Genomic DNA, 23,687 nt, shown 5'->3' with positions numbered 1-23,687 from the left:
TTTTTTATACATACGACTATTTTATTGAAACACTAATTTGTCTGTTGTAATCTTATGCTGACCTATAGTGTATTTAAATGTGGCTAAGAAACCTTGTAGTTTTAATTTGTATTTGCAGAAATTTCTAGTTTTGACTTGTAACAATGTCCTAGATCCTGATTTATGGTAAATCTATACCACAGCCTTGTTTTAAGCATACGCCTGTGACTTTGTGTTTGGATTAATTGTTGCACTCAGTTTGACTTAATGAAGAAAAATTTCCCCGTTCTTACTACACTTTACCCCTGGTTTGTGATTGTGTGTCAGGGTAGGAAATAAAAACAATGTTGGCTTTCTAAACGTTCCCAGCGGTAGATATTTGTGGCGTTCTGGGGGGTGCTAGCTTTTGGGCTTTAAACTTCAGGTGCCTGTTTCCCACCGAGGCATGGTGGTGAATTGTATGTTCTTCTCTCGACTGTTTTTGATATGAGTCTCTTGTCCATTTTTGGGTCCCCTGGGGTGGCAGTTTTGTGAGTCACGTTGTGCGCACAGCTGTGTGGTTTTTACAACTTGTTTACCGAGCACATGTTCTTGATCAGGGAGTGCAGAAGAGGCCCGGAGATCTTCAGGCACCCTTCCGGGGGTCCACACTAGCAAAGGGGCACTTGTCGCCCCCCAGTTCTGTGTCGATGGAAAACCAATACTTGCATAACGATTCTGCTCTGATATAACTAATAGAGGAAAGGTTCTGTTTTTAACAAATTAAAATTCAACCAATTGTAGATATGATTGGCCATCCTCACCAAGTTATTTTTCGAGTAGGGGTCTCCATAAGCAGAAATGTAAGAGATCCCCTCACACTGCGCAGGTTACACGGGTACAGGCAGAAGGTCAGTAATATAGCAAGTGGGGTGTTAACCTGCTTCTTGCGATGAAATTGCCTTGCACCTCTTCCAGTGGCATTTGCTCAGGTGTCCACCAGTGACCTGAGCTGCAGTGCCTTGATTCCTCCAGTAAGGAGCTGAGTGAGCTGTAGCAGTGGTGAGGCTGGGTGGGGGGGGTATTAGTTTGTGTTGTGGGCTTGTTGCTGAAAGGCTAACCCTTGCACTGATTTGTTTTTTTTTGTTGTGTCCTGTAATTGTGTTTCCTACGTTGGGATTATCTTAGAGGATTCTTTCCGCATTCTTTTCATATCCTTTATCCAGTTGTGTAATTGGATTTTTCACTGCATCATGTCCTCTCTCACCTAGCGCACTACTTTTTAGAGAGCTGTTATTTTCTGTTCTTTAGATTGATGGATTTGCCACTCTTTTTACTTTGAGAATGAAGTATGGATGTCCTGTGCAGTTTGAACACTAGAGGGGAAGTTTAATTCTCTTGGGCCACTGTGTCTCTGTGAAAGGCGTTAGGTATTATTGTGCATCGAGTGTGGTAGTGTAAATCTCTCTTTCCATCTCCCTGCCTCTTTTTCCCACCTCTAGTGTGAAATTGAGCCGTTCTCATACTACCTCCCCAATGCGAGAGAATCCAGGAGTAAAAGGCTTACAGGCTTTACCATAATTCCCGCCCCTTATAAACACGTCCCTCCCCCCAGCCCCCTGCTGACCCGGAGGAAGTGGCCTGAGAAGCAGGAACAAAGAGCCCCAGTCCCCTGCTTGGCTGTTCACACTCAGCCCTGTCGCTGGACCCTTTGCCCTGTCTCGCTGCGCAGTGCTCCGCAGCACCTCGTCCGCGGGAGTGTCGCGCAGGCGGCTGGGAGCCCAGGCGCCTCCTCGCTCACCTCTGCAGCTGCTGCCTTTCATCACGGCGCTCGGAAGGGTGCGATGCTGCAGGAGCACGGGAAATGGGCAAACCTTTCCCTCCCTCTTTCTCCTCTTTCCAGCACAGACGGCGCGCGCACCCCTCCACTCTCTCATCTCGCCTCTGCCTCACCGCCTTCCCAGTTCTGGCTGGGTGGAAGGTACAACGACTGGAAAAGAATTTCAAAGAATGCCGTTTTTGATTTTTTTTTAATAATCAAATGCACAGCATGTGAGTTTTAGTTCACTGTTACTACATAAAGAAATAGTGGTGTGGTTCAGTTCAGTCATCGTTAAAGAGACTGAAATAGTGCCTTATATAAGACGCGAGGCAAGCGTTCTGTTCAAAGCACAAACGGAAGCAGAAAGTCTTTAGTGCAGACGGGAGTGGGAGTTGGCTAGGAGCTCACAAAAGCAGCGCTTCCATCATCTGGCTAAGTCAGTTTCCTTAATAACCCTATCAGGGCATCAAGAGAGATGCAAAGAGCTGACCATAGCAAAGGATTGTGGAGTCTGTGCATCCCACATTTTTTTATTTTCGGTTTCTTGGAAATTGGTTTTGCAAACCTGGAATTCTCCGTCATAACCCTTCAGACACAAAATCTGCAGGCCCCCCCCTTCCCTTGCCAGCTACATCACTGTTTCTTGAATTTAGTCGAGGACCTACTGAATTCTCCAATTGTTTTTTCCCCCAGGTGTCAGACACTGGTGATGTCCAGTGTCAAATCCGCACAGTCCCTTTATGTCTGACAGCAGGAGTACTTTAATGCAGTGAAATTTCTGGTCCCGTTGGACACCTGGGCTGGTAGTTGGAAGGTGGTGGTGAGACACTGGCTCCTGATGACCGAATACGGCGCCCCCTGGGGTTATTTGAGCTAATCCAGGGTGCACACCTTAACGTTCAGGAATTTTATTGCCTTGCAATCAGCACCTCCGTTAACCAATACCAAGCAGTTCATTAGAGTAGGAAGTTTGATCTGTTACACTTTAGTAGAATCTTTCCATGTTCAGCAGTTGTAATTAAAGCGATCGATTAAAAAAACTATTTTATACAGGTTTAAAGTAAGAGAACCTTTCCTTCTCCTCTTCCTACTTACACCGCCTCTTCAAGTAGTGTTTGGGAACCCTCTTTTCACTTGACCACTGCAGCGGAAAATTTAAATCTCCTAAACAGGACATAAGCCTGCGTTTTGAGATCTTATTTAAATGTGTTAAATTTTGGTTTTTAGCCTATCGACCCGGCAGATTCCTTCTTTCCCGGCCGGCAGTTGCAGGGGGGATGTGAGAGGTGATGAGCGTGGGTCTTGGTGCCGGCCCTGTCCCCTGGGCATAGACTAACACCCTCGCTGAGTTTCATTTACTGAACATCTGAAACTGAGATTGAGGCTGTATTTTTAGCTGGAGTTCTAGGTTAAAAGGCAGAAGAGGGAGAAGTTTGCATGAGGTTTCTGTCTTCGGATGACTTAAGATGGGGTTTTGTCTTCGTACATCCTTTTCACATGAGCTATTGAAAGTGCACAATGTGATAGAAAACAAATAGTTACAGACACGTTTGATATCCAGTTTCTCGGACGGCGATGTTCCATTTTTTGGCAATGTAAGACTGCGTAATTGGAGTAGACTTGCCTGTTTATTGGATACTCCTTCATCCCTCCAAGAAATCCTTTTTCATTGTCATCTGTGAGAATGTTACTAACATATTGACATCAGTTTGTAAGTTAAACTCATTTTAGTTTTCTGTTGATACTTTGTCCTCTAAGGTATTTTAAAAGTGCCGAAAGTCTTCGCTGATCTGTCCGTTCATATGGACAAAGCTGGTCAGTGAGGCTGGTCCTGGAGATGTTAGTTTGGTTCTCAAAGGAAAAGTTCACCAGGTTTTCTTTTTTTTAAAAATCTGTTCAGGAGCTGTAGAGAGTGTCCATTTAAGGATTAATCACAGCACTTTATTATTTTGATTTGCTTTTTTTGATGTAGTATTTTATAGCGACCTGAACAAACGACAGAAATCTATTTGTGGGCTTGAAGGACCAGGACTGAAGGCTCATGCTGTTAGGACTGTGACAGTGGTAGAGTATTTGAACCATAAGCCTGGCCTCGGCAGTGGATATTGGTTTGGGCTCAAGGTATTGAGCCGGAATTAAATGGATCCAGCAGGTCCTGTTGCAATCGCTGTTATTTACTCATTGCCAGAAGATTCTATGCTTGGTGTCAAACTGTACATACTGAGTTCTCCATCTTAAACTATTGACAAGTCAGAACCTAAGCTGCTGAATTAGATTTTATGATATGAGGTAAAATAACTGCAAGCTCATACTTTAATCAGCAGTGTCAAACATCTGTAATAAAACCAGCGTTTATGACTTGGTGCTGTAGAAGATGTTAAATTTCTTCCCAGTCCTTTTTCTGCACACTGGCAGTAAATTTAAGTTTACAAAAGGGATAGCTGATTAGAACACCTACAGCTTTGTTAACATTTTATGTGTGGGTGGATGTGTGGGTTTTTAATAAAACGCAAGTGTGTGTCTGTGTCCCTGTGATGTTTGCATTTGTCTTTCAGCCCTGTAGCATGTTCTCAGAGTTCAGGATCATGACTCAGATGGTGACTTGCCTTTTCCAGCCTCTCTTCCTCTGTAATTACAGACCTGAGCCATTTAAAGGGGCGGCACAGCACTGTAGTGACTGCGTCCTCCCTGACTCACTGATGCTCAAGTGAAGTACAAGTCATCCTGTGCTTCTGTTGCCCTGGGGTAGACACCATGGTGGAGCGGTTTGTTATTCTGAGCCCCTTTTTCTCTATAGTCAGTTCTGATGACTTTCTGTAAAGTTTTAAGGTTCCTTGGGAATTATACCTCAGCAGCCTGTTGAATGAAAAGCCCTGAAGGCCATACCAGCCCCTACTTTCCCAGGCACAGAAATAAGATGAAGGAAAACCTGCAGAATGAATTGATTTTATTTTTTTTAAAAGAGTTTGCTTAGAATTGGTTTCTACAAGAGTTGTTTACTGCAGGACATTCAATTGTGTTCGTTCTGTGTGATCGAGCACATGGAGGTTTAACAACTTGCTGGGGGGGACACTGTCTGGGGCAGCGATGAGGCACTAGCCACTAACCTTCTGGTCACAAGGGCGTCTTCACTTTAATCACTAAAACCAACAGCTGCTTTTCTCCCTGTTGTGAGCAGTTGCCTGCCTCTCATTAGGTCTGGTATAGACCTGGGTTTATTACAAGCATATGGTTTTGACACTGTGCACATGCCTGTGGTGAAACAAGTGTGATAGCTGATGAGGCGGCTTGCAGCACAGCTACTGAGGATGCCATTGCCATGGTGACAGCGTTCGGAGGCTCACCTCGTGGCGCAGTCAGCGGTTGGAGCTGCGGCTGTGCTGATGGCCACCGATGGCTGACCACCTCTGTTGAATCAGAGGATTGTGGGCTGTAGACCAATGACTTGACTTCTGAACCCAGGATACACACAGCACTGTAGGGTTTATTGTTCTGGTGCCCAGTCCAGGTTCTGGGTCCAGGTCCTGGGGTGTATGCAGGTGTATGCTAGTTCGGGTCATGAAAGCGCCCCCAGCTGGACTGAAAGCAGACAGACGCACTGCTCCTCCGGGACCAGGAGGATCCCTTGTTTTTAGGGAACTTAAATCCACATGGGACTGAAGACCTGGAAACAGCGGCCATTTAGACTGCTTTACTCAAGGCTGTCCAGTTCTGCTCCTGGAGGACTGGTGGTCATTCCAACCCAGACCTTACCAAGGTGAAGCTGCAAGTCACAGGCTTAATTTTCACAACTCACCCAGCTCTTCGGGTGCAGCTGTTTTAATGGAGCCTAGAAAAGTTGTAGGCACAATGACCCTCAAGGACCAAGACTGATAGCCTTGGATTAGGCCAATAATTCACTCAATTAAGTCATTAAAAGCCCTGGGAGAAGCCAGAAAGACCTGTTTCAGGCCCTGGAGTTTGTGGTTAAAAGCCGATTTCACAGAGGAAGCATAATAGCATTTTGAGGAAAACAGGCTCCTTAACAGCTACTGAAAGTGGGGTAAATGCTGTAGCGGGGATGGATGGTTGAATTTACTCCAGTTCAGCTTGTAAATGTGCAGTTTTACCCCCCCCCCCTCCCCCTCGCTTTGTTCATTTTGGGATGCAGTTTTTTTTCTTTCTTGTTTCCCACTTAGGAAAACTACTGGCTTTATCTTTTGAAGGTTTTTTTATGAAGAAAAATACAGAAGACTATTGAAATCTCTGCTTGCTTATTGTACAACGTCTTTATCTAGTAATCACACTAGATCTGTTTTAATTAGGAATGAAAATTAAAAAAAACCTTATGAATATGCATTAAGCAGTAATTAATATGCACAATTAAGCCTCTTTCCCTCTCACTCAACTGTTCAGGCTCGTCTTTCCCTCATTTTTCCTTACTCCTTTCTCTTTTTCTGTCCGTTTGGCCCCACCTCTTCCCCCCCCCCCCTTTTCTGTTCTTATTTGATAGTAAGTCGGCGTTCACTCTTCGGAGCAGAGTGCCAGCAGATCTGTGTCTGCCCAGCCCCTGGCAGGAGCCGTGTGCTGTCTGTCACTGCGGAGCCACACAGCACCTTCTCCCTAATTGCTTCTGAGTTAATTACTACTTGAAGTGCGGTAAACAGTGTAGCCAGTGCATTAATTTACCAGCAACAACAATGTTTTACAGCTACTTCCAGTCTTGTTTATTTTTATGCAAGACAGTCATCCAGTCTGCAGAGATGCATCTGTGTAACAGTGTTGGACAGATCATGCAGAGCACATACTGAGGTTAAAGGGGTTTCAGTGTGTGACTTGATGTGGTATTGTAAACAGAACTCAAGCATGCACTTGGATTGACTTGGATGTGCATGAGACACGAGGGCAGTCTAAGCTGTTTCACTCTGAAGTCTTCATCACTAATACTAATCCAGTGTCCAGGTGATTAAGGGATATACCTGTCCACGTGCCGTTCTTAACCAGGGAAGAAGGATGCGCTAGAGGATGCAAAATTCCGAGTAGAGGTTTGAGTTGTGTCCAGTTTGCCAGAGCTGAGTCGCACCTTTCTGATTATTGCATGGATCTGATCGAGAGCTCTTTGGGCACTTGCTGACCAACATTTCCCCCTGGGTTAATCTTAAAGGCTCAATGAGGCTGGCTTACCACGTTTTTACCCAGGTTTTAAAGCTGGTTGTCCATCGTCTCCCTGGAGCTGGGTTTTTAGACGGTATGGAAGGATGCACTTTGTCCCATCAGTCTTTCGCTCTTCTCTCTCCATGTCTCTCGTTTTCTTTCCACAGTTGCTGATCTGGTGGAGATTCGCCCCCCCCCCCCCCTTCTATTTTTTAATTAGTCAACAAAATCAAAAGAAATATGAATATTCATAAGGCAGTCACATTAATATGCACAATTATGCAAATCAGTATGCAATTAAGCTTCATCTCTCCAGAGAGCTTCTGCAGTGTTAACGTGCATGATGGCGGTGGTGGGATTTCTGCTTCAGCGATCTTTAAAGTTAGATTTTTCTTTTCTCCTTTAAAACCCTTTATTTAAGAAATGAACTGATGTATAAAATCACTTTTGGGAAATGAGAGAAATTCTCTTTGGTGTTTGTGTATTAGAAACTAAAATGCCAGAAAGAAGCTTTTCTGATCAAGACCTCAGGACTTAAATTGTCAATCCTAAAACTTACTGGGAGAGAGAGTTGATCAGCTTGGAACAGTTTCATGGTTTGTCCAGATATCTTAATCATACCTCATCACCATACTTTTGACTTTAAAACTTAGTGGAACAGCTTTGGTCATACCTTAGTTTTAAGAAAGCAATCATGCAAATCGCTTACGTGTGAGTGGTGCTATGTTTTTGCACCAGTGCATTTTCTTTTCTGTAGTTTTGGTCCCTGTCCTGTGAATAAAGAGAAGAAAAAATTCATACATGCGAACCCATTAGTTTGTATTCCATTGTGTTCGCTCTGCAGCTTGAAATAATGTAACTGAAACTGGAGTTTAACTGAAACAAGCTGCAGATCAGTGAAGCACATCGCCCCCTGCGGTCATCTCTGGGAAACGGCAGATCCCTCTGGCTCTTGACTAGTTTGTCACTTTGAAACAGTTTCACAGAGCAGTATTTTATTGCAAAATCATAGCATTTGAAGATAGTTAAAACTTTGCTACAGCTGTTAGAGGTATTAAAACATGGACATATCTAGTAATTTCCAGTTATTTTTTCTTCTTATGGTAGAGTAATTGTGACTTTCAGTCCATCTGTTAGAAATATTATTTCTCTGTGTGATTTTGTGCAAGATTTAAAGTGGAATGCTAGTGGCGTAGTTGTAAGTGCTGCTACTGTTTAGGAAGCTCTCTGTAACAGAATGGGCTGTACTGATGCATTGTTTGGTGCTACACAGAAAATATGAAGCAGTTTGACATTTGATGGCGACTCATTCAGCAGTGTGTTGTAAGATAGCGAATAGCAGTCAGTTGACAAGACCTTATTTGTTGTATATCTGATTATAGTGGAATGACAGAGGCACAGTTAGTAAGGGGGATACCTGTATTTAACATGGGTGCGGGCAGCGCACAACTTATTACTTTTTGACTTGGGTGCTTGGGAAAATCTTTCATGATGAATCTTTCATTCTCTGTTTTTTGCATCTGCCAATTCTCATTCTGCATCATCTCATTCTCCCTTTGTGTAAAGGGAGGTAAGAGTCATGAGCAAAAGTCTCATTCATTTTCTTAAAGCACATTGAAGGATCCCAAGAAACAGCTGGATGAAATCCTTAGATTGCTGATCTCATTTGTAACCTTTTGTAATGCTTCTGCCTCTTCCTTTCTGACCAGTCTGGCTCTGCCCGTTTCAGATTTCGTTCTACTTCCCAATCGGTGTCCGTCTCCAACACGTTGATCTGTTTGTTCTCCAGGTATGGACGAGCGCAGCAATTCAGGATCCTGGGGATCTGGGGAACAGAGCAGCCCCTCCTTCAACCAGAGCAGGGTATGGCACGCCAGGGATGGGCCCCAACTAGTCAATTAACACCAGTCCGTTCGCACACAGCGCCACTTTGGGCTCTCATGATACTGGAGAATCCCCTTTTATTAAGAAAAACTTGGTTTGCTGTCCTGCCTCTGTAAATATTGACCTTGAAAAGTAACTTCCTCCCTTTCTGCAGTCCAGTCTTCTATGCCCTAGTGACTGCTTGCATCAGTCCAGTGTACAATGCAAAAAGCAGATTGGGATTATACATTAGCATGTAGATTTTACATTAATCTGGGAGCTAGTTTCTAGGGATTGAGAGACTTTTTTAATAATATTTTTCCTTTGTCTTATTGTGCACTGAAGGATTGCTATTCCTAATTTGATGTGCTGTCTCTGTCCACAGGGCTATGGAGAAGGCTCTCACTACAGTGAACATGAGGGGCTGTCCTCACCCCCCTTCCTCAACTCAGGGATAGTCGGTAACGTTTCTCTCGGCTCTTACTTTTCTTACCAATTTTAAGACTGGGCTCATTAAAAATTAACCTAAGTTTTCAGGCGGAGCATTTAATCTAAATTCGTATCATGCGAGCATATACCGTGTTGTGATAACACCAACGTGAATTACAACATTTTTAAAAATGTTTTTCTTTGACATTTAGTAAATGCAGATTCCTCAAGTCTTCATTTTTATTTCATCCTCTTTGAAATACTTTAGAATTTGCTGTGGAAAGGGTGTACCGTGTATTGACTCAGAAAGAAAACTGGATGTAAATGGTAATAACACACCATATAATAAAATGCAGTTTTTCAGTCCTTCTCCTTAGTGTGGGCTCAGAGGAAGCTAGGATACTGTGTTCTTCTTCCTGAGCGTGCTTTCTCGCACTCTCAGCAGGTTCTGGTCTTAAAGAAGTTAATTAGCTTGTTTGGGGACCCAACTGGCTGCCCCCAGACTCTGATGATGTCAGGGCCCTTCCTCGGTCTGTGTGAGTGTGTGACTGGGGGTGGCGCGTTATCTGCCATGGCGAGGGTGGGGGGGGGGGGGCAGTGGAGCAAGGCAGCCCCCAGGAGGAGCAGAACTGCAGTAGCTCCTGATGCAAGATTGGGGGCGTTTAAAGGCACTGGAGCACAAACTCTCCCCTGGGGGGCCACACTGGCCTGCACCTGCTCCACAGCTGAGGATGGAGTTACTGTTCAATTCCCCCTGAAAGGTTTACGATGATGCTCTTCCCAATTTATTTTCTCAGTGCTCAAGAAGCTGTTTCAGGATCAGGATATTTTATATTTAAATGTGAAATACGGTGGTGTGCTGGGCTGGTGGAATTGATTACATTATATATAATTTTCCTTGGGTTTATAGTGCTGCAGTCAACCGGACAGTTTGGCTTGCTAAAGGCTGGGTCGTCTTTTTTTTTTTACATTGCAATGATGACCACAAAAGTAAGCCAGGATATATTTTAAGTCTGTGAACTCATTCTCTTTCTCTTCCACATAGGTAAAGCTGAACGAGTGTCTTATTCTTTTGGGAGAGAGGCAGGGATGCCTGGAATCACTCAGGTGAGGTGTGGCTGATCCTCCAGGATCATACAGTACTCATTGGAGCTATTCCTTGCCATAGGCCTCCGGTATAACTCCCAGTAGCTTTAGGGCAGGCTGCGTCTGCAGTGATGCTGGCATCAAATACATTGGGACATTCCTGAAATTGCTGTTTTATTAAGAAATGCAAAACGCTCTTAATGAAGTTACTTACAAAAGATTGTGTTACAAATTCATTACAAAAATTCATTTTTGGGCTTATATGGACTTATGTAGCCTTTTTTAATCTTACTCCTCACTGGGGCCTCTCTTGTAATATTATAAACTGTTTTTTCCCTTTGTTTTGATTCGGTCACTGTGCTAATTTTACTTGGCTGGTCTGCCCCAGTTTCCTCCTATTGTGCAGTCAGGGGTTTCCGTCGGCACAGACAGCTGTCTGTACTTCTGCTCCTGCCCAGAGTCTCACACGGCACATCCCCACCTCACTGTGAGACCTTCCTGACTGGAGCGTGGCCAGATCGCCCTGCTAAAATAAGACCCATGCCCACCAACAGGCCCCCCATCTCGAAATGGGCAGTGGATGAAGCGGAGACCTTATCCAGTTCTCCAAGGGCTGCTCCATTGTTTCTGTCGGACTTCCGGTGTCGGCCATTTGTAACACGAGAAAAATGCGAAGCTGGCCATTCCAGCTGAGAATGACAGAACAGAAAAGATTTGGAAATTCTGTTTTGTTTTAAAAAGGGTGTGCATGTTAATGTCCAGTGGTAAACTTAATCGATCTCCCCAGACTCAAGGCTGTACATTTTTGCCTGTGTTCTTCTGTGTGTGTTAGATGCTTATTCCATCTGCTGCAGAACCAGTAGTGTAGAAGCCATTCATTTCATCCGTGCACTATGCACCACACGATTCCTAAACAGACAGTTTACTTCAGGTTTAAAATACACTGTAAACTATCTTGATGTGCCTGATAGTAATGTATCCACTGGTTTCAGCCTTAAAAATGGACCATCTGAAGACATTGCCACTTCAAGCACTTTTCTGTAAATGTTCCACTGCAAGTCATGGACCAGAGCTGCATGCATCTGTGCATCTTTGTGTTGGCTTGGTCTATACCAGTGGGCTCAGTGTTCTCTCTCTCCTCCTCTGCAGGCAAGTTTCCTGCCTGGTGAAATGGCGATGCCTAGCCCTGATGCCCTCTCGCCCTCGGGCATTAAGCCAGGCTCTCAGTTCTACCCCTCATACTCCAACAACCCCCGGAGGCGGCACACAGAGGGCAGTATTGGTAAGGACGAGTGGTACACGCAGGGTCATTTTGTCCTCAGATGCAGCAAGTTTAAAGTGTAGTGAAGGAGTTGGTCTACTACAGTAGGTCCACAGTCATGAATCACAGCGGTTACACTAATGAACCAGTGTTAATCATACTTCTAAGCAAATTAATAGATGCATATCCTCATATAAACATGAAAACTTGTAACGTTTCTTTTTGTTTCCAGATGGCCAACCGAAAAAGATCAGAAAAGTTCCCCCTGGCCTGCCTTCCTCTGTGAGTATTGTCATTAGGATTTGAAATAGTGTTTTCTGTCCTGACCGACTACTGCACTGTACATGTCAGCTGGTTGGTCTTCAGTCTGCTGCAGGGACCAACAATTAAAGCACTCCAGTGTTTTTTCTTCCCTGAGTTCTGGTCATCCTGCCTATCTCGGCAACACTTCCTCTTCTGCATCGCTTCTAAAAAAACTTCATTTCCTGTATGTGATGATTTCTTTTTCACATGATCTGTTGAATTCCAACATACTGGAGCTCTGTGACCATTCCAAAACTTACTAGGATTTGTGTCCTTTAAAATTTTATACCGCACTAACAAAACTACTAGGATTTCTTGTTGTTTAAAGTGTTACCTGCTATAATACGCCTATTGGAAACAGCTCTCCTTTTCCTCGATCTGCGACAGGCTTGGTTTAGCTTTTTTTTTCCTGGCGTCTTTTTCTCTTCCACTTATTTCTTTGTTTCTTCTCACCACAACTCCTAGATTTCCCTCTCCCTGTACTGTACTCCCCTCTCAGCCTCTCCCTCTCCCTCTCTCCCCCTGCCCCCTCCCTCTCTGTGTTCTCTCTCCCCCATCCCCCTCTCCTCAGCTCAGCTCAGCTGCCTGTAGAGTTGGATGAGGTCCAGGGATGGGCAGATGGCTCTGTAATTAGAAGTGCATCTCTCCATTCCCTTTCCACTTCTCCCTGTTTAATCAAATTACAGAAAAAAGTCAATTTGCTGGATTTGCATTCTCTGCTGCTTATGCCGTTTTAATTTTTTTTTCTTCACTCATGCAAATAAAATTTAAAAAATGCAGGAGGGTTTGGGGGTTTTGAGACGGTGTGGAGGCGGGTGTCTAAATGTCTGCTAGTGCGTTTTGGGCCATTTCACATGGTGAGCAGATTTTAAAAGGGTGTCTAGACATTTTGTTTGCGAACCCACAGTCTAAAAGTGTTTGCTGGACTTGATTGCTCTTACTTGGAGTCTTTGGTGGGGAAAGGGGGATCCAGGTCTTGGAAAAATTGGATTTCTTTAGGGGGAGTAGTACTTGGAAACTCGCTGCTCCCAGACAGTGAACAAACCCTAATGGGCTCAGTCATCACAGCACTATTCTGCAGCTTTACCCTCTTGCGCCAGCAAGTTCTGCTTGCATTTTCCCCAAATAGTTCCTTTTCAGATATGTTCAGCTTGGCATTTCAGTGCTGTTTTGCTGTGTCATTGTTTCTTAGTTTGCACTGGTTTTTAAATATCAGCGGTTTATATATTTTGCTGATCCCATCGTCCAGGGTGATGTAGAAGCATCTCCGTTACAGAGACGCAGTGTATTATAAACAAGCACATCCTACAAGTGTAGTAAATGAAGTTGAGTAATTTTTATAGGTCAAAAGTCACCGAGTTGAAAACAACATTGTCAAGTATGTATTGCAAAGACGAGGGTGGAGACATGGGGTAGCAGTACAATAGTCATTAGACACTGTAAATGGTGCATTCTCTCCAGGCTCGTGTTTCTTTTACTAGCGTGGTGGGCTTCTGATGAAACTGGGACACTGTTAAATTGAGAATTCATGGAGTCGCTTCTTTTGACCCTTCTAAGGTATAAAAGTGTAACAGTAGCCATTTAGTCCTAAGTGCCTCTTTGCGGCTATCTGAAATAAAATCCTCAATGCACAGAAGTTTGATCCATTTGTGGGTTTATCACCTCTTGATTATAAGCCGGCACAAAGCCCTGGGTGTTTCAGAACCATTTTGTAAACGGGCATGCAGTTAAAACAATATTGTTTATGCTATGTCTTAACAATATTATTCTTACTATAGTTTGATATAAACAACTGCTCTGCGGCTTGAAAAACCCGAAATGAATTTGCGTGCCGTGCAGTGGGGGGCGGATCTGTGTATCCGCTCTCCCCGAGCGAGCCCCCAGCCCCTAGGCAGAAGTGAGGAAGGGCCTGCAACCACCAGTGTGGCTATTTCTGGACCGTGGCCCAGCACACGGATGTGCCTGTGCCATGTGCTACGATTTGTGATGCCACTGGTCCTGTTGTGGCAGAGCGGCTGCACGGGCACTGCCAGCCTCCCATGAGTGTGCTGGGCAGCCAGGGCATTGGGGCTTTCTGCGTTTCCGCTGCTGGGGTTTTCTTGTGCGGGCTGAAAAAAAGGACTCAAGAATGAAGTTCTGTCATGCGCAAAACGTATCTCTTCATGTTTTTATAGTGTTTTTCATGTATTGCACCAAGTACGTGTATAATAAATCCTCAGCTTGTTTTTGCCACATTTTAAAATGTCTTGTGCAAATTGCTTCAAAACATAAAAGTCCCCTAAGAGAAAAAGACAGGGAAACAAAAATGTTCAAGACAAATTAAACTCCTCTCATTTATCATCTTTCCCCTGTGCCTGTCTGTCCTGTAGGTTTATGTCTCAACTTCTGGGGAGGATTATAACCGGGACCCTGCTGGGTATCCGCCTTCTAAGGCTGGGGCTGTATACCCTGGACCCTTTTACATGCAAGGTTAGTCTCCCACTCCTTGGAACGAGTCTGGAGGGAAACCTGGATTATACGTGCCTTGACGCTCTTGGACTGAGCCTTCGTGAAGGAGAAGCTGTGAGCATATGGATCCTGCTGTTACATGGCTCTCTGCGACGACTGATTGCCTTTCTTCACCTTGCTGTCTTAGAGGGCCTACACGCGTCGGACCCCTGGGGCTCTTCTGGACCCCTCGGCCAGCCGGGGTACGCCGCCATGCTGGGCAGCTCGACACACATCGGCCAGCCGGGCAACTTCACTGGCATCAACCCACAGGACAGGATGGTCAGTTCTTCCCTCATCTTTCTGCCCCCTCTGTTGCCTGTTGAAATATTCTGGAGTCGGGAAGAAGTAGCTGTGCTACTCTTCAGCTGTGCAGGCCTCAAGGCTTTGCTTGTGTTTAAACACTTGAGTTGTGTTTTAACTCGTATGCCAGGACTGTATAGACTGGAAACGTCCCTAATTCAGTGTTTGATTCAGCCTTTCCCTCCCCTTGGCAGAAGCGACAGCCGCTGCCCCCGCAGAACTACTCTCTCCATGGCAGTGAGGTGAACGGCAGCCTGCCCTCGGGCTTCCACTCCAGCCCTGCAGGCTACGGGGTCTCCAACCACACGCCCCCCATCAATGGCGCCGACAGTCTTATGGGTACGACCGCCTCCACTTTCACCCCCTGACACACTGAGAGTTTACAGGCCTGGAGCCCCCTACTTCCCCCCAGAATAAACCATCGCAATTAACTGCTGTTTTTAAGTCAATTAACTAAGTTTAAATTCTTTTTTTCCTGTTTGTATTATCTTGCAGGATATAATTTCAATGTTTCTGTGTTTTTTAAATACTCTTTTTGTGATGGACTTGTCTCGTCACAAAGTTTAGAAAGCGTTTTTGCTGTATGAGAAGAAACTCAAGTCAGGGTTTTTTTCTTGCCGCTGAGGCCCCCAGGACAGTGATGGTCTTCCTCTCCAGTGTCCTAACGTCTTGTCTTCCTCTCCCCGACAGGCAACCGGGGTACTACAACAGGGAGCTCCGGGGATGAAATTGGAAAGGCTTTAGCTTCGGTAATGTCTGTCTTCATGTAATGAATGTGAAAAGAATCTAAGGTCCGTGCAGTACAGTCTAAGGCTACGCACTCCACCGAGGTGTTTCCAGAGGACGTTTGGTCCGCGAAACAGCTGGGCAGAAACTGGAGACGGCACGTCTCTGGAAAAGAAGCCGTGGAGTGCAGAAGAAAAGTGCAGCTTTATCCAGATCCCTGAATCAGGATCTGCTCCAGTGCAACCTGCACCAGAAGTGTTGTATTCTTCTGCAGAGTCCTGCTCTAACCCACAACCCTTTAGCCAGTCCAGCGAGCAGACAAGAACAGTATTTTGTGCTCTTGTCATCTGCTCTCTTTCTAGTCTGTTATCAATTCAGGAGGCTTTATTGGCATGACCAATGAGTAAATCAATGTTGCCAAAGCAATACAAATACAATTAACAGAAAATCTGCAGACATTTACAGGAATTATACAATACAGATATCTGAATACAGTCCCATGTAAACATGGAGCATTATTGAGAGACAGGTTCACTGTTTCTCAGGCTGTGACAGGAGATCACATACTGGGCTGCCAGTTCAACCGAGTTCCCTCCTCCCTCTCCCAGTAGGATTGGGAGTTGTTGTGATTCTGGCAGGAGTGGGAATTCTGCAAATAGATTTGTAAAATTTGGGGAAGAATGTTTCTCTAATCCCAGAATATTTGTTGCAGCACATCTGTCACCGTCTTCCATCCCTCTGTTGCTTTTCAGATCTACCCCTCTGACCACAACAGCAGCAACTTTCCTTCCACCCCCTCCACACCTGTCGGCTCTCCCCAGGGCATCGCGGGTAAGCGCGTTGGCTGTACCAGCCTGTTCACCAGCTGAAGCAGTTGTTAACCAGTTGAAGCAAACTCTTTAAGTCATGTTTGTATCTGAAGTTATGTCATCTCCCTGTCTCTGTGCATGGAGCCAGGAGCAGCACAAGACTGGATCTTTCCATTCTCCAGGCCGGTCTGTCCAGCAGCTGTTATGCTCTTGTATTATGGGCAGTGAAAGCTCCATTTTGTATCGACAATGTAAATGATTGTTGAACACGGAGATGGATGCCATGTATTTCCTGTTACAATGCCTTTTACGGTGGATGCTTGTCACTATTTCATAATCATGAGTCTCACTTGTAGCAGTACTGTTGCTGAGCTTTTCAATTTGGATGTGATGCAGTTTGATCCCAGGAAGTCCTGCACTTGATATAATGTGGCTTTACAGCGCCACCTGCTGCCGGACAATAATTAAGTCCTTTAAAATTCAAACATTAATCCCTGATAGATATCTGTATTTCTAATCTGTAAACAGGTTCTGGACAATAGGATTTCTATAGAAAATGAGAGAATCTAATAAATGCTCTAGAATGATTCAGTTGTATGGCATAAAGCTCTCCACACTGTTTTTCTCTCTTCTTTCTTTATCGTATGTAGGACTGATGTTTCCTGTTTTTGTTTTAGATTGAAATGGGTTTCTGGTTCACTGCCTTTTGTTTTTGGTGCCTGTGTCAAATGCATGGCTGATCTGTAGGGCAACATGTTGTGTTCTGTCCTGTCCAGGAACTGCATCTCAGTGGCCCAGACCTGCTGGACAGGCTGCCCTGTCGCCCAGTTACGAAGGTGGCATGCATGTGCTGGTAAGCTGTGCGTGTTCGAGGAGTGTCACGGAGTTCATAGAAGCGGTTTTAAAATTTTACAGAAGACAAATTCTTTTCTTAGTATAATTCTCTCCGAAGTTTTTATGTTGAAACTGTAAGTAGAGTTTCCCTTTGTCTTGAAATTCTGTCGGGAACATCAGGCAGCCTTCTGTGAGGTCTAACCACAGAGTAGGCTTCATTTCAGGCATCACAAGTTCTACAACAAAGAACACAACTACTGAAGCACCGTGAACGCAGCCCTGTTTTCTTTCTCCAAGACGTCTGTTTGTGAGCGTGTTAGGTTTGGCAGGGATAGTGTCTGTTGGCTTAAGATTGCTCGACCTCCTGGTAAGATAGTGAGGGGGTGTCCCCATCATTCAAATCCCTTTTTTTTTCCCCCTTCTCCCCTGTCCAGCAGAACAAGATGGAGGACCGTCTGGAGGAGGCGATCCATGTGATGCGCAGTCATGCTGTGGGCCAGGCAGGGGCTCATTCGGATGTGCACAGCCTGTTGAGCGCTGCCACATCTGTGCACAATGGCGGTGTCGGGGGACTGGCTCAGGCTTTCTCCAGCGCTGGGCTGTCACTAAGCAACAGGCACACTGCCATGGTGAGAGAGACCTGTCGGCTGTGCTGCGCTCCCCTTTGTGTTCCAAGTCGGACTTGCACTTTCTTGCTTGGCATACCTGGGACTCCCTTTCTTTCACCTTTTTGTTGGCTGGTGTAACGGTAGCAAAGCGATATAAGGGTTTCAGTTCAGCATGTTTTCTCCGTCTCTTTAAATCATGTCGAACGTGAATGAAATGTATAAGTAGACTATTAGTTCCAGCTATGCCTAAATTAAAACCATCTGATCGGTTGTGTTTAGGAGAAAACATTCTGATGCACAGCTCTGTGGTACTAGACAGTCGTCAGCCCCGCGATTACACAATGAGCAGAACTCCAGTGTAAATCTGTATGGGGTGTTTCGTGCCAGTTGAATATATCCTTTTCCCTCCACCCAGCAGGTAGGGAGTCACCACGAGGAGGCTGCTGGCCTGCCGCCCAGCACTACGCTCCTGCACAGCCATCACGTCTCTCTCCCAGCGCAGTCGGGCGCGCCCTCCGACCTCAGCCGGCTCCCGGAGGGCTTCACCAGTCAGTACCCCTGCCTTTGTTTTTTAGGAGCAAGCAGTCTGGATTAACCAGCAAGCACAAAGCGAGACAAACAGCTGGCCTGATATCCTAGAGGTGTGCCAGTACTGTCAAAAAACTCTTGCAAGAAAGCTCTTGCTCTTAGACTTTACAAAACCTGCTTGTATGAACCCCATACTTATGGTTGCTTTGTTGATCTCCATGTTCTCATGTACAACTAATATTTTAGAGAGAGAATGTTGAAGCATATTGAATATTGAATATCGGAGTTTGACGTTATTTTGCTATAAAAAAGAGCAGGTTTCAATATGCAGTGTAAAAAGTAGCACAGGTTCAAAAACTGACTTCCACACTAAACAAGTACCAGTCAAACACTCTACTGGGGAATAAATGCAATAGTGTTTGCCTGCACTGGATATTGTGCTACATTATTCCATGACATGACTAGTTTAGGTGCTCTATTGTCCTGCTTGTTTGGTGTTGGTTTAAAAGGAGGGCTGATCTCTTCACTATCTGCTTGATGGGCACCAAGTGCGTTTTACTGTCTCCCTCTGCAGGCCTGTCAGCGGGTATCACTCGCTCCACGCTCTCCTCCAGCAGCTCAGACATCAAGAGGGAGGACAAGGAGGAGGATGAGAACTCGTCCATCGCGGACAAGTCGGAGGATGAGAAGAAGGAGCAGAAGGCTTCCCGCACGAGAACCAGGTGGCTCATTCACTCCGGTGCCCGCGCTGCAGCCTGGGCACCTTGTCTTACACCAGGGCACTCCAGGGCATTTTACACTTGCTTTAATGATCACTGCTCTAGTGCCAAGTTTGTTCGGCTTTTTCTGAATGTTATTGTTAAATGTGCAGCTGTGACGTAGCCACAAACGGAGAGCACACTGTCATCCGTTTTTTTTTTTGCACTTGAATAGTTTAAGAAAATGAGTTGTGGAATAAAATGAGCACGTTTCGCATTTAGTCAGTCTGCCAGGACTGCTCACAAATGACATGACTGTTTGTTCATGTCTGAATATGTATCCCACAAAGCTGGAGAGTCAGTGTTGACAGAACAATAACTTGAACGAAACTAAGCAGCGAGACTAGAAACTGAGAGGAAAGTTAGGCTGATCAGCTGTTTAACTGGGGTGGCAGTGGCTCTGAAGAACAGCACAGTGCTGGCCCAAGGCATGACCCACTAGGTGGATTACGAGTGTAAGCAGTCTGTTACATGTGGTCTGTGCTGATCCAGTCTTGGCTGGCAGCTGTGCCACTAACTAGCCCTCGGTGGCTGGTGGCATCTCTCTCAGGGCCTGATTGTCATCTTGCTCCCCATTGTCTCGCATTGTTTTCAGAAAAGAGACGTTTTCCTTCCAGACCTCCTCAGGCCTTTCAGACCAGGGACTGGAGTAAGTTTTCTTCACCCACTCGCATGCAGAGGAGAAGGAGGGCTCTCTGGGTAGCTGGTTAATGACCTGTGGAAGTGAATGTAGCTTTGTGTGTTTGTATACGGAACCCTGCCATGTGTCAAAACACTTGATGCAGAATAACTGCGCCAAGATTTGCATCTGCTTTAGTTTGATCTTTTGTATCTTACAGGGCCTGATGCAGAAGCTCATTCATTTGGCTGAATATTTATACCATGAAGGGGGTTGCTAGTATTTCATGGCTGGGATGCTTTCATGTGTAACTCATGAATGAAAACTCATCTCTTCTCTCATTTGAGAATTTCAGTATTTTAAGGTTTATCAATATCACATTTATGTTGATGAACTTTCTCATTTCTTATACTCATTTGGATGAAGGGACAGGAGCACTTCAAATCATTCAGTTTTAGTCTGCCTATCTTACTGTATCTGGGATAAATAGAAGGCATGGTTTCTGCAGGAGAAAAAATTAAAAGTACTCTGTTTTGTACATCAGCCAGACAGAAGAGTATAAGTAAGACCGCAGGATTCTTGAAGCTTGAAGTGTTTTGATTTTTTTAAGCAACAACACTGTTTTTGTAACTCAAGCTCAGATAAGAGGAGACTCATGCGGTAGGACAAACAAGAGTTCCTCACACACCGAGTGCGCCGTGTAGCCCAGGAAGTCTTAACTGTCTAACTGGCCGGCAGCCATGTCACCCTGCAACTCACAACTGGCAGCCCACTGAAGCCCAGCAGGTGTGAGCCTGGTCAGTACCTGGATGGGAGACCTCCTGGGAAAAACTAAGGCTGCTCCTGGAAGAGGTGTTAGTGTGACCAGCAGGGGGCGCTCACCCTGCGGTCCATGTGGGTCCTAATGCCCCAGTATAGTGACGGGGACACTGGACTGTAAACAGGCGCTGTCCTTGGGATGAGATGTAAAACCGAGGTCCTGACTCTCTGTGGTCATTAAGAATCCCAGGGTGTCTCTTGAAAAGAGTAGGGGTGTTACCCCAGTGTCCTGGCCAAATTTCCCCCTGGCCCTTACCAATCATGGCCTCCTAATAATCCCCATCTCTGAACTGGCTCCATCACTCTGCTCTCCTCCCCATGAGAGCTGGTGTGTGAGGAGCGTTCTGGCGCATCATCCAGGTGGGGCTGCACACTGGTGGGTGTGGAGGGGATCCCCATTACCTGTAAAGCACTTTGAGTGGAGTGTCCAGAAAAGTGCTTTAGAAGTTTAAGGAATTATTATAATTATTATTATAATTGCATTTGCTCCATCGGCATGGCCATTGGAGCTGCTCCAGTAGACTGAATCCAGAACTCGGTCTGGCAGACGTGATCGAAGTGGGTTGACAGCAGACAGATTATGCAGGCCCGGGTTTTGCCGTTTTGACTGTTCAGGGGACAGTATACTCGGAGTAAAGGGGACTATCCCTGGGTTTCGTTTCTTTAAAAATTTCTGGTGCATGTCCTGAGTTGCTGTGAATGGTTTTCTTTCTCCTTGTGGTGGAAATTCCTTGACTGCGTCATCGAGAGAGTGTGTGTGGGGATTAGTGTTTTTTGAGGGTCATTCTCCCTGTTTCTCTGTCCCGAACCGTTAGCCAAGATGAGGAGGATGAGGAAGACCTACCCCTAGAGCTCAAGGCGGAGAGGGAGAAAGAGCGGCGGGTTGCTAATAACGCCCGCGAGCGGCTGCGGGTCCGAGACATCAACGAGGCCTTTAAAGAGCTGGGGCGCATGTGCCAGCTGCACCTCAGCAACGACAAACCTCAGACCAAACTGCTCATTCTGCACCAGGCCGTTAACGTAATTCTCAACCTGGAGCAACAAGTCCGAGGTCAGTGTGGGGGTCGCGAGAGAGTGGGGCTCTTCCTCTCCTGGGGGTGTTATGCAACAGACATTGACACATAACGGACACGTGGTTCAGATGTAATCAAAGTGGCATGGGGCTGTCTACACTGTGTAAGTTGTACATACTCGCTGCATGTTTCTTTCTGCCTCACCCCAGCACCCTTCACTCTCTGGGCTCCTGTTTTGAGAATCTTCCTGCATCCACTCCTCTCCTGAGTCTGCATACGTTGCACAGCACTGTGCTCTAACTTGCAGCTGTTTCGAGGCAAGGCGTGCTTTTTATACTGCTACACAGAGCAGAGAAAGAGGGGGACAGAGGTTTTGGTTATGGTCCCAGCTATCAGGAGAGCTAGCGACTGTCAATAACAGTTGATGAATGTCAATAGACGTAGAGGAGCTCTGTTAGCAAAGATTGTTTTCCTGGCTCTCCTCTTTGCATTTCTCTGTATCCACTGTCTTGATTTGGCTTAAATCAGTGAACCTGCTAAATAAGTTTGTTTAGCTCGGATTCAGTCAGCCATTGAATGTTTAAGTGGTTCTGGGGTTGTGCCCTGTAACTGCAGGTAAGTTATTCCAGGGAAGCATTCTGTGTCCTAATTCCTTCCATGTTAAATCCTCTCGGATGAGTTAAGAGCATCCCCCAAGCCTCTGGGCTTTGCAGTTAATTTTGCCTGCTCTCATGTTAAGTGTCCTCTCTTCATCCATATGCCTGAAACCCTCTCTCCTGCTCTGTGTGGTTGACCCCTGAGGCTAGGTGTGCATGTCGTCACTCCTGTCTCTCCCTGTCTGTGTCTCCCCTCTCCGGGAAGAAGCGCTCTTCCCTGCCATCTCGTGTGCAGGGGATTAGGGAGCGAGGTGAATGGGGTCAAGGTTGAATTCTGCTTTTAACCTAATTTCTCCAACATGCCTCATATGTATTAACTTCATTCCTTGTTTTATTGCAGCGTTTTTTGTTTTTCCACTGTTGTCGCTGCTTGTGTTTGCAGTGCTTTGTGTGCCCTGCTTAGTTCTCATTTGTAGCTGCCTCCAAAGCGGCCCTTGGCCATTTCCACCAATCCTCCCTCCATTCCTCTTATGTTGTATTTTTTTTATTTCCTTCTTTTTTCCTTTGCAGATGTCAGCACTGAAAACATGTCAGACTAGAAAGTGTGTCGATGTGTTTTAAGATGGGTTTCAAGTCCGCGTTCAGCTCTGCCCCTTTCCTTTCTGTCCGTTTCTCCTAGCTTCAAGCTTTGTAACGCCTCTGTGAGTCTGCCTTCCATATCTGGCAGGGGGTATTTCTCTTCTTTCTTTCTTTCGCTCGCTCTCTCTCTCTCTCTCGGACAGTCCCCCATCGCCCTCTCACCCCCTCCAGCGACTCCCACTCTCGACCTCACTGCTTGCTGTAGGTGTGTACAATCTCCCCATCGCACTTCCTCGTCCCCGACGAGAGACTGGCCAACCAGATCCCGGGGCCTGACTCAGCCGAACTGGTTTCCAGCATCTAAAGAAAGAATAGAAGGATCCAAATAAGAAAAATAAAATGAAGAGGTTTTATAGAGTTTTAAATTCATCCATCATGTGGATAAGAGCTCAATTATGTAGACCGGCCTCTGACAGAGAAGTGAATGACAATAATGCATTCAGTCTATGTGCAATTCCAACAATTTTTCAGAAGTGTTTTGTCGGTGCACTCAAGTTTTTATATTTCTGTCTTGTATGTGTTGCGTAGTCCCGCAGTCTGCAAGAAGAAAAATTGTCAGTCTGTTCTGAATGAATTGGACTTAGTTGCACTGCTCTGAAATAGTTGCTGCAAGAATATGAAAAGTAAATTTAAAAATCGGTTATCCCCAATATGAAGGTTTGTCGTAATCTCCAATATAAAAAACTGGATTTAGGCTCAGTGGGGTTGTTCTGTTGAGCATGCTATTTTGATATTTAATTCTCTATAAAACCTCTTACAAAAGGCTACAACAGCCAAAGCTATAGAACCACACCATGGTACTCGTGCATCAGTCTCATCTCCGAGCGTGAACACTGGCCGGCATGGTTTTGGGTCCAATCATGGGTCTCTCGTTACTCTGGCCTCGGAAACCCGCAGTCCTGCCCCGCTCTCTCTGCGTCTCTGAAAAACCCAGCTCCGCGGTCTGAAGGTCTTCCCTGTGTCTCCCACTAAGGCAGCAGTCTGCTCCGTCGGTCTGTTAGTGCTGCTGACAGCAGGATCTGGGTCTCGATATGACTAGCCCCCTGGCTTTCTGCTCTGTGTTTGTGGATGGGTGCTGGAGCCTTGTTCTTCA

General features: G+C 45.6%; 1 protein-coding gene across 13 annotated transcripts in view; it reads left to right on the top strand.

Moving 5' to 3' along the window:
- Positions 1-23,687, top strand: part of tcf3b (transcription factor 3b) — a 42,176-nt gene that overhangs the window by 10,929 nt on the left and 7,560 nt on the right. For 2 of the 13 annotated variants that reach the window (XM_088907920.1, XM_088907929.1), the window contains 16 exons: positions 8,703-8,776; positions 9,162-9,237; positions 10,251-10,312; positions 11,441-11,573; positions 11,785-11,834; positions 14,225-14,324; positions 14,491-14,624; positions 14,840-14,984; positions 15,336-15,394; positions 16,124-16,202; positions 16,957-17,033; positions 17,452-17,643; positions 18,041-18,170; positions 18,725-18,872; positions 19,504-19,557; positions 21,162-21,397. In XM_088907920.1, the coding sequence (XP_088764046.1) occupies positions 8,703-8,776; positions 9,162-9,237; positions 10,251-10,312; positions 11,441-11,573; positions 11,785-11,834; positions 14,225-14,324; positions 14,491-14,624; positions 14,840-14,984; positions 15,336-15,394; positions 16,124-16,202; positions 16,957-17,033; positions 17,452-17,643; positions 18,041-18,170; positions 18,725-18,872; positions 19,504-19,557; positions 21,162-21,397 (1,749 nt within the window). Of the gene's footprint in view, positions 1-8,702; positions 8,777-9,161; positions 9,238-10,250; positions 10,313-11,440; positions 11,574-11,784; positions 11,835-14,224; positions 14,325-14,490; positions 14,625-14,839; positions 14,985-15,335; positions 15,395-16,123; positions 16,203-16,956; positions 17,034-17,448; positions 17,644-18,037; positions 18,171-18,724; positions 18,873-19,503; positions 19,558-21,161; positions 21,398-23,687 lie in introns of all 13 variants that reach the window. The other 11 variants (XM_088907919.1, XM_088907928.1, XM_088907917.1 and 8 more) reach the window with 9 other exon arrangements.

This window comes from Atractosteus spatula, chromosome 28, assembly GCF_055471065.1.
Source record: "Atractosteus spatula isolate fAtrSpa1 chromosome 28, fAtrSpa1.hap1, whole genome shotgun sequence".
NCBI lineage: Eukaryota > Metazoa > Chordata > Actinopteri > Semionotiformes > Lepisosteidae > Atractosteus > Atractosteus spatula.
This window is presented reverse-complemented; position numbering and strand designations above follow the sequence as displayed.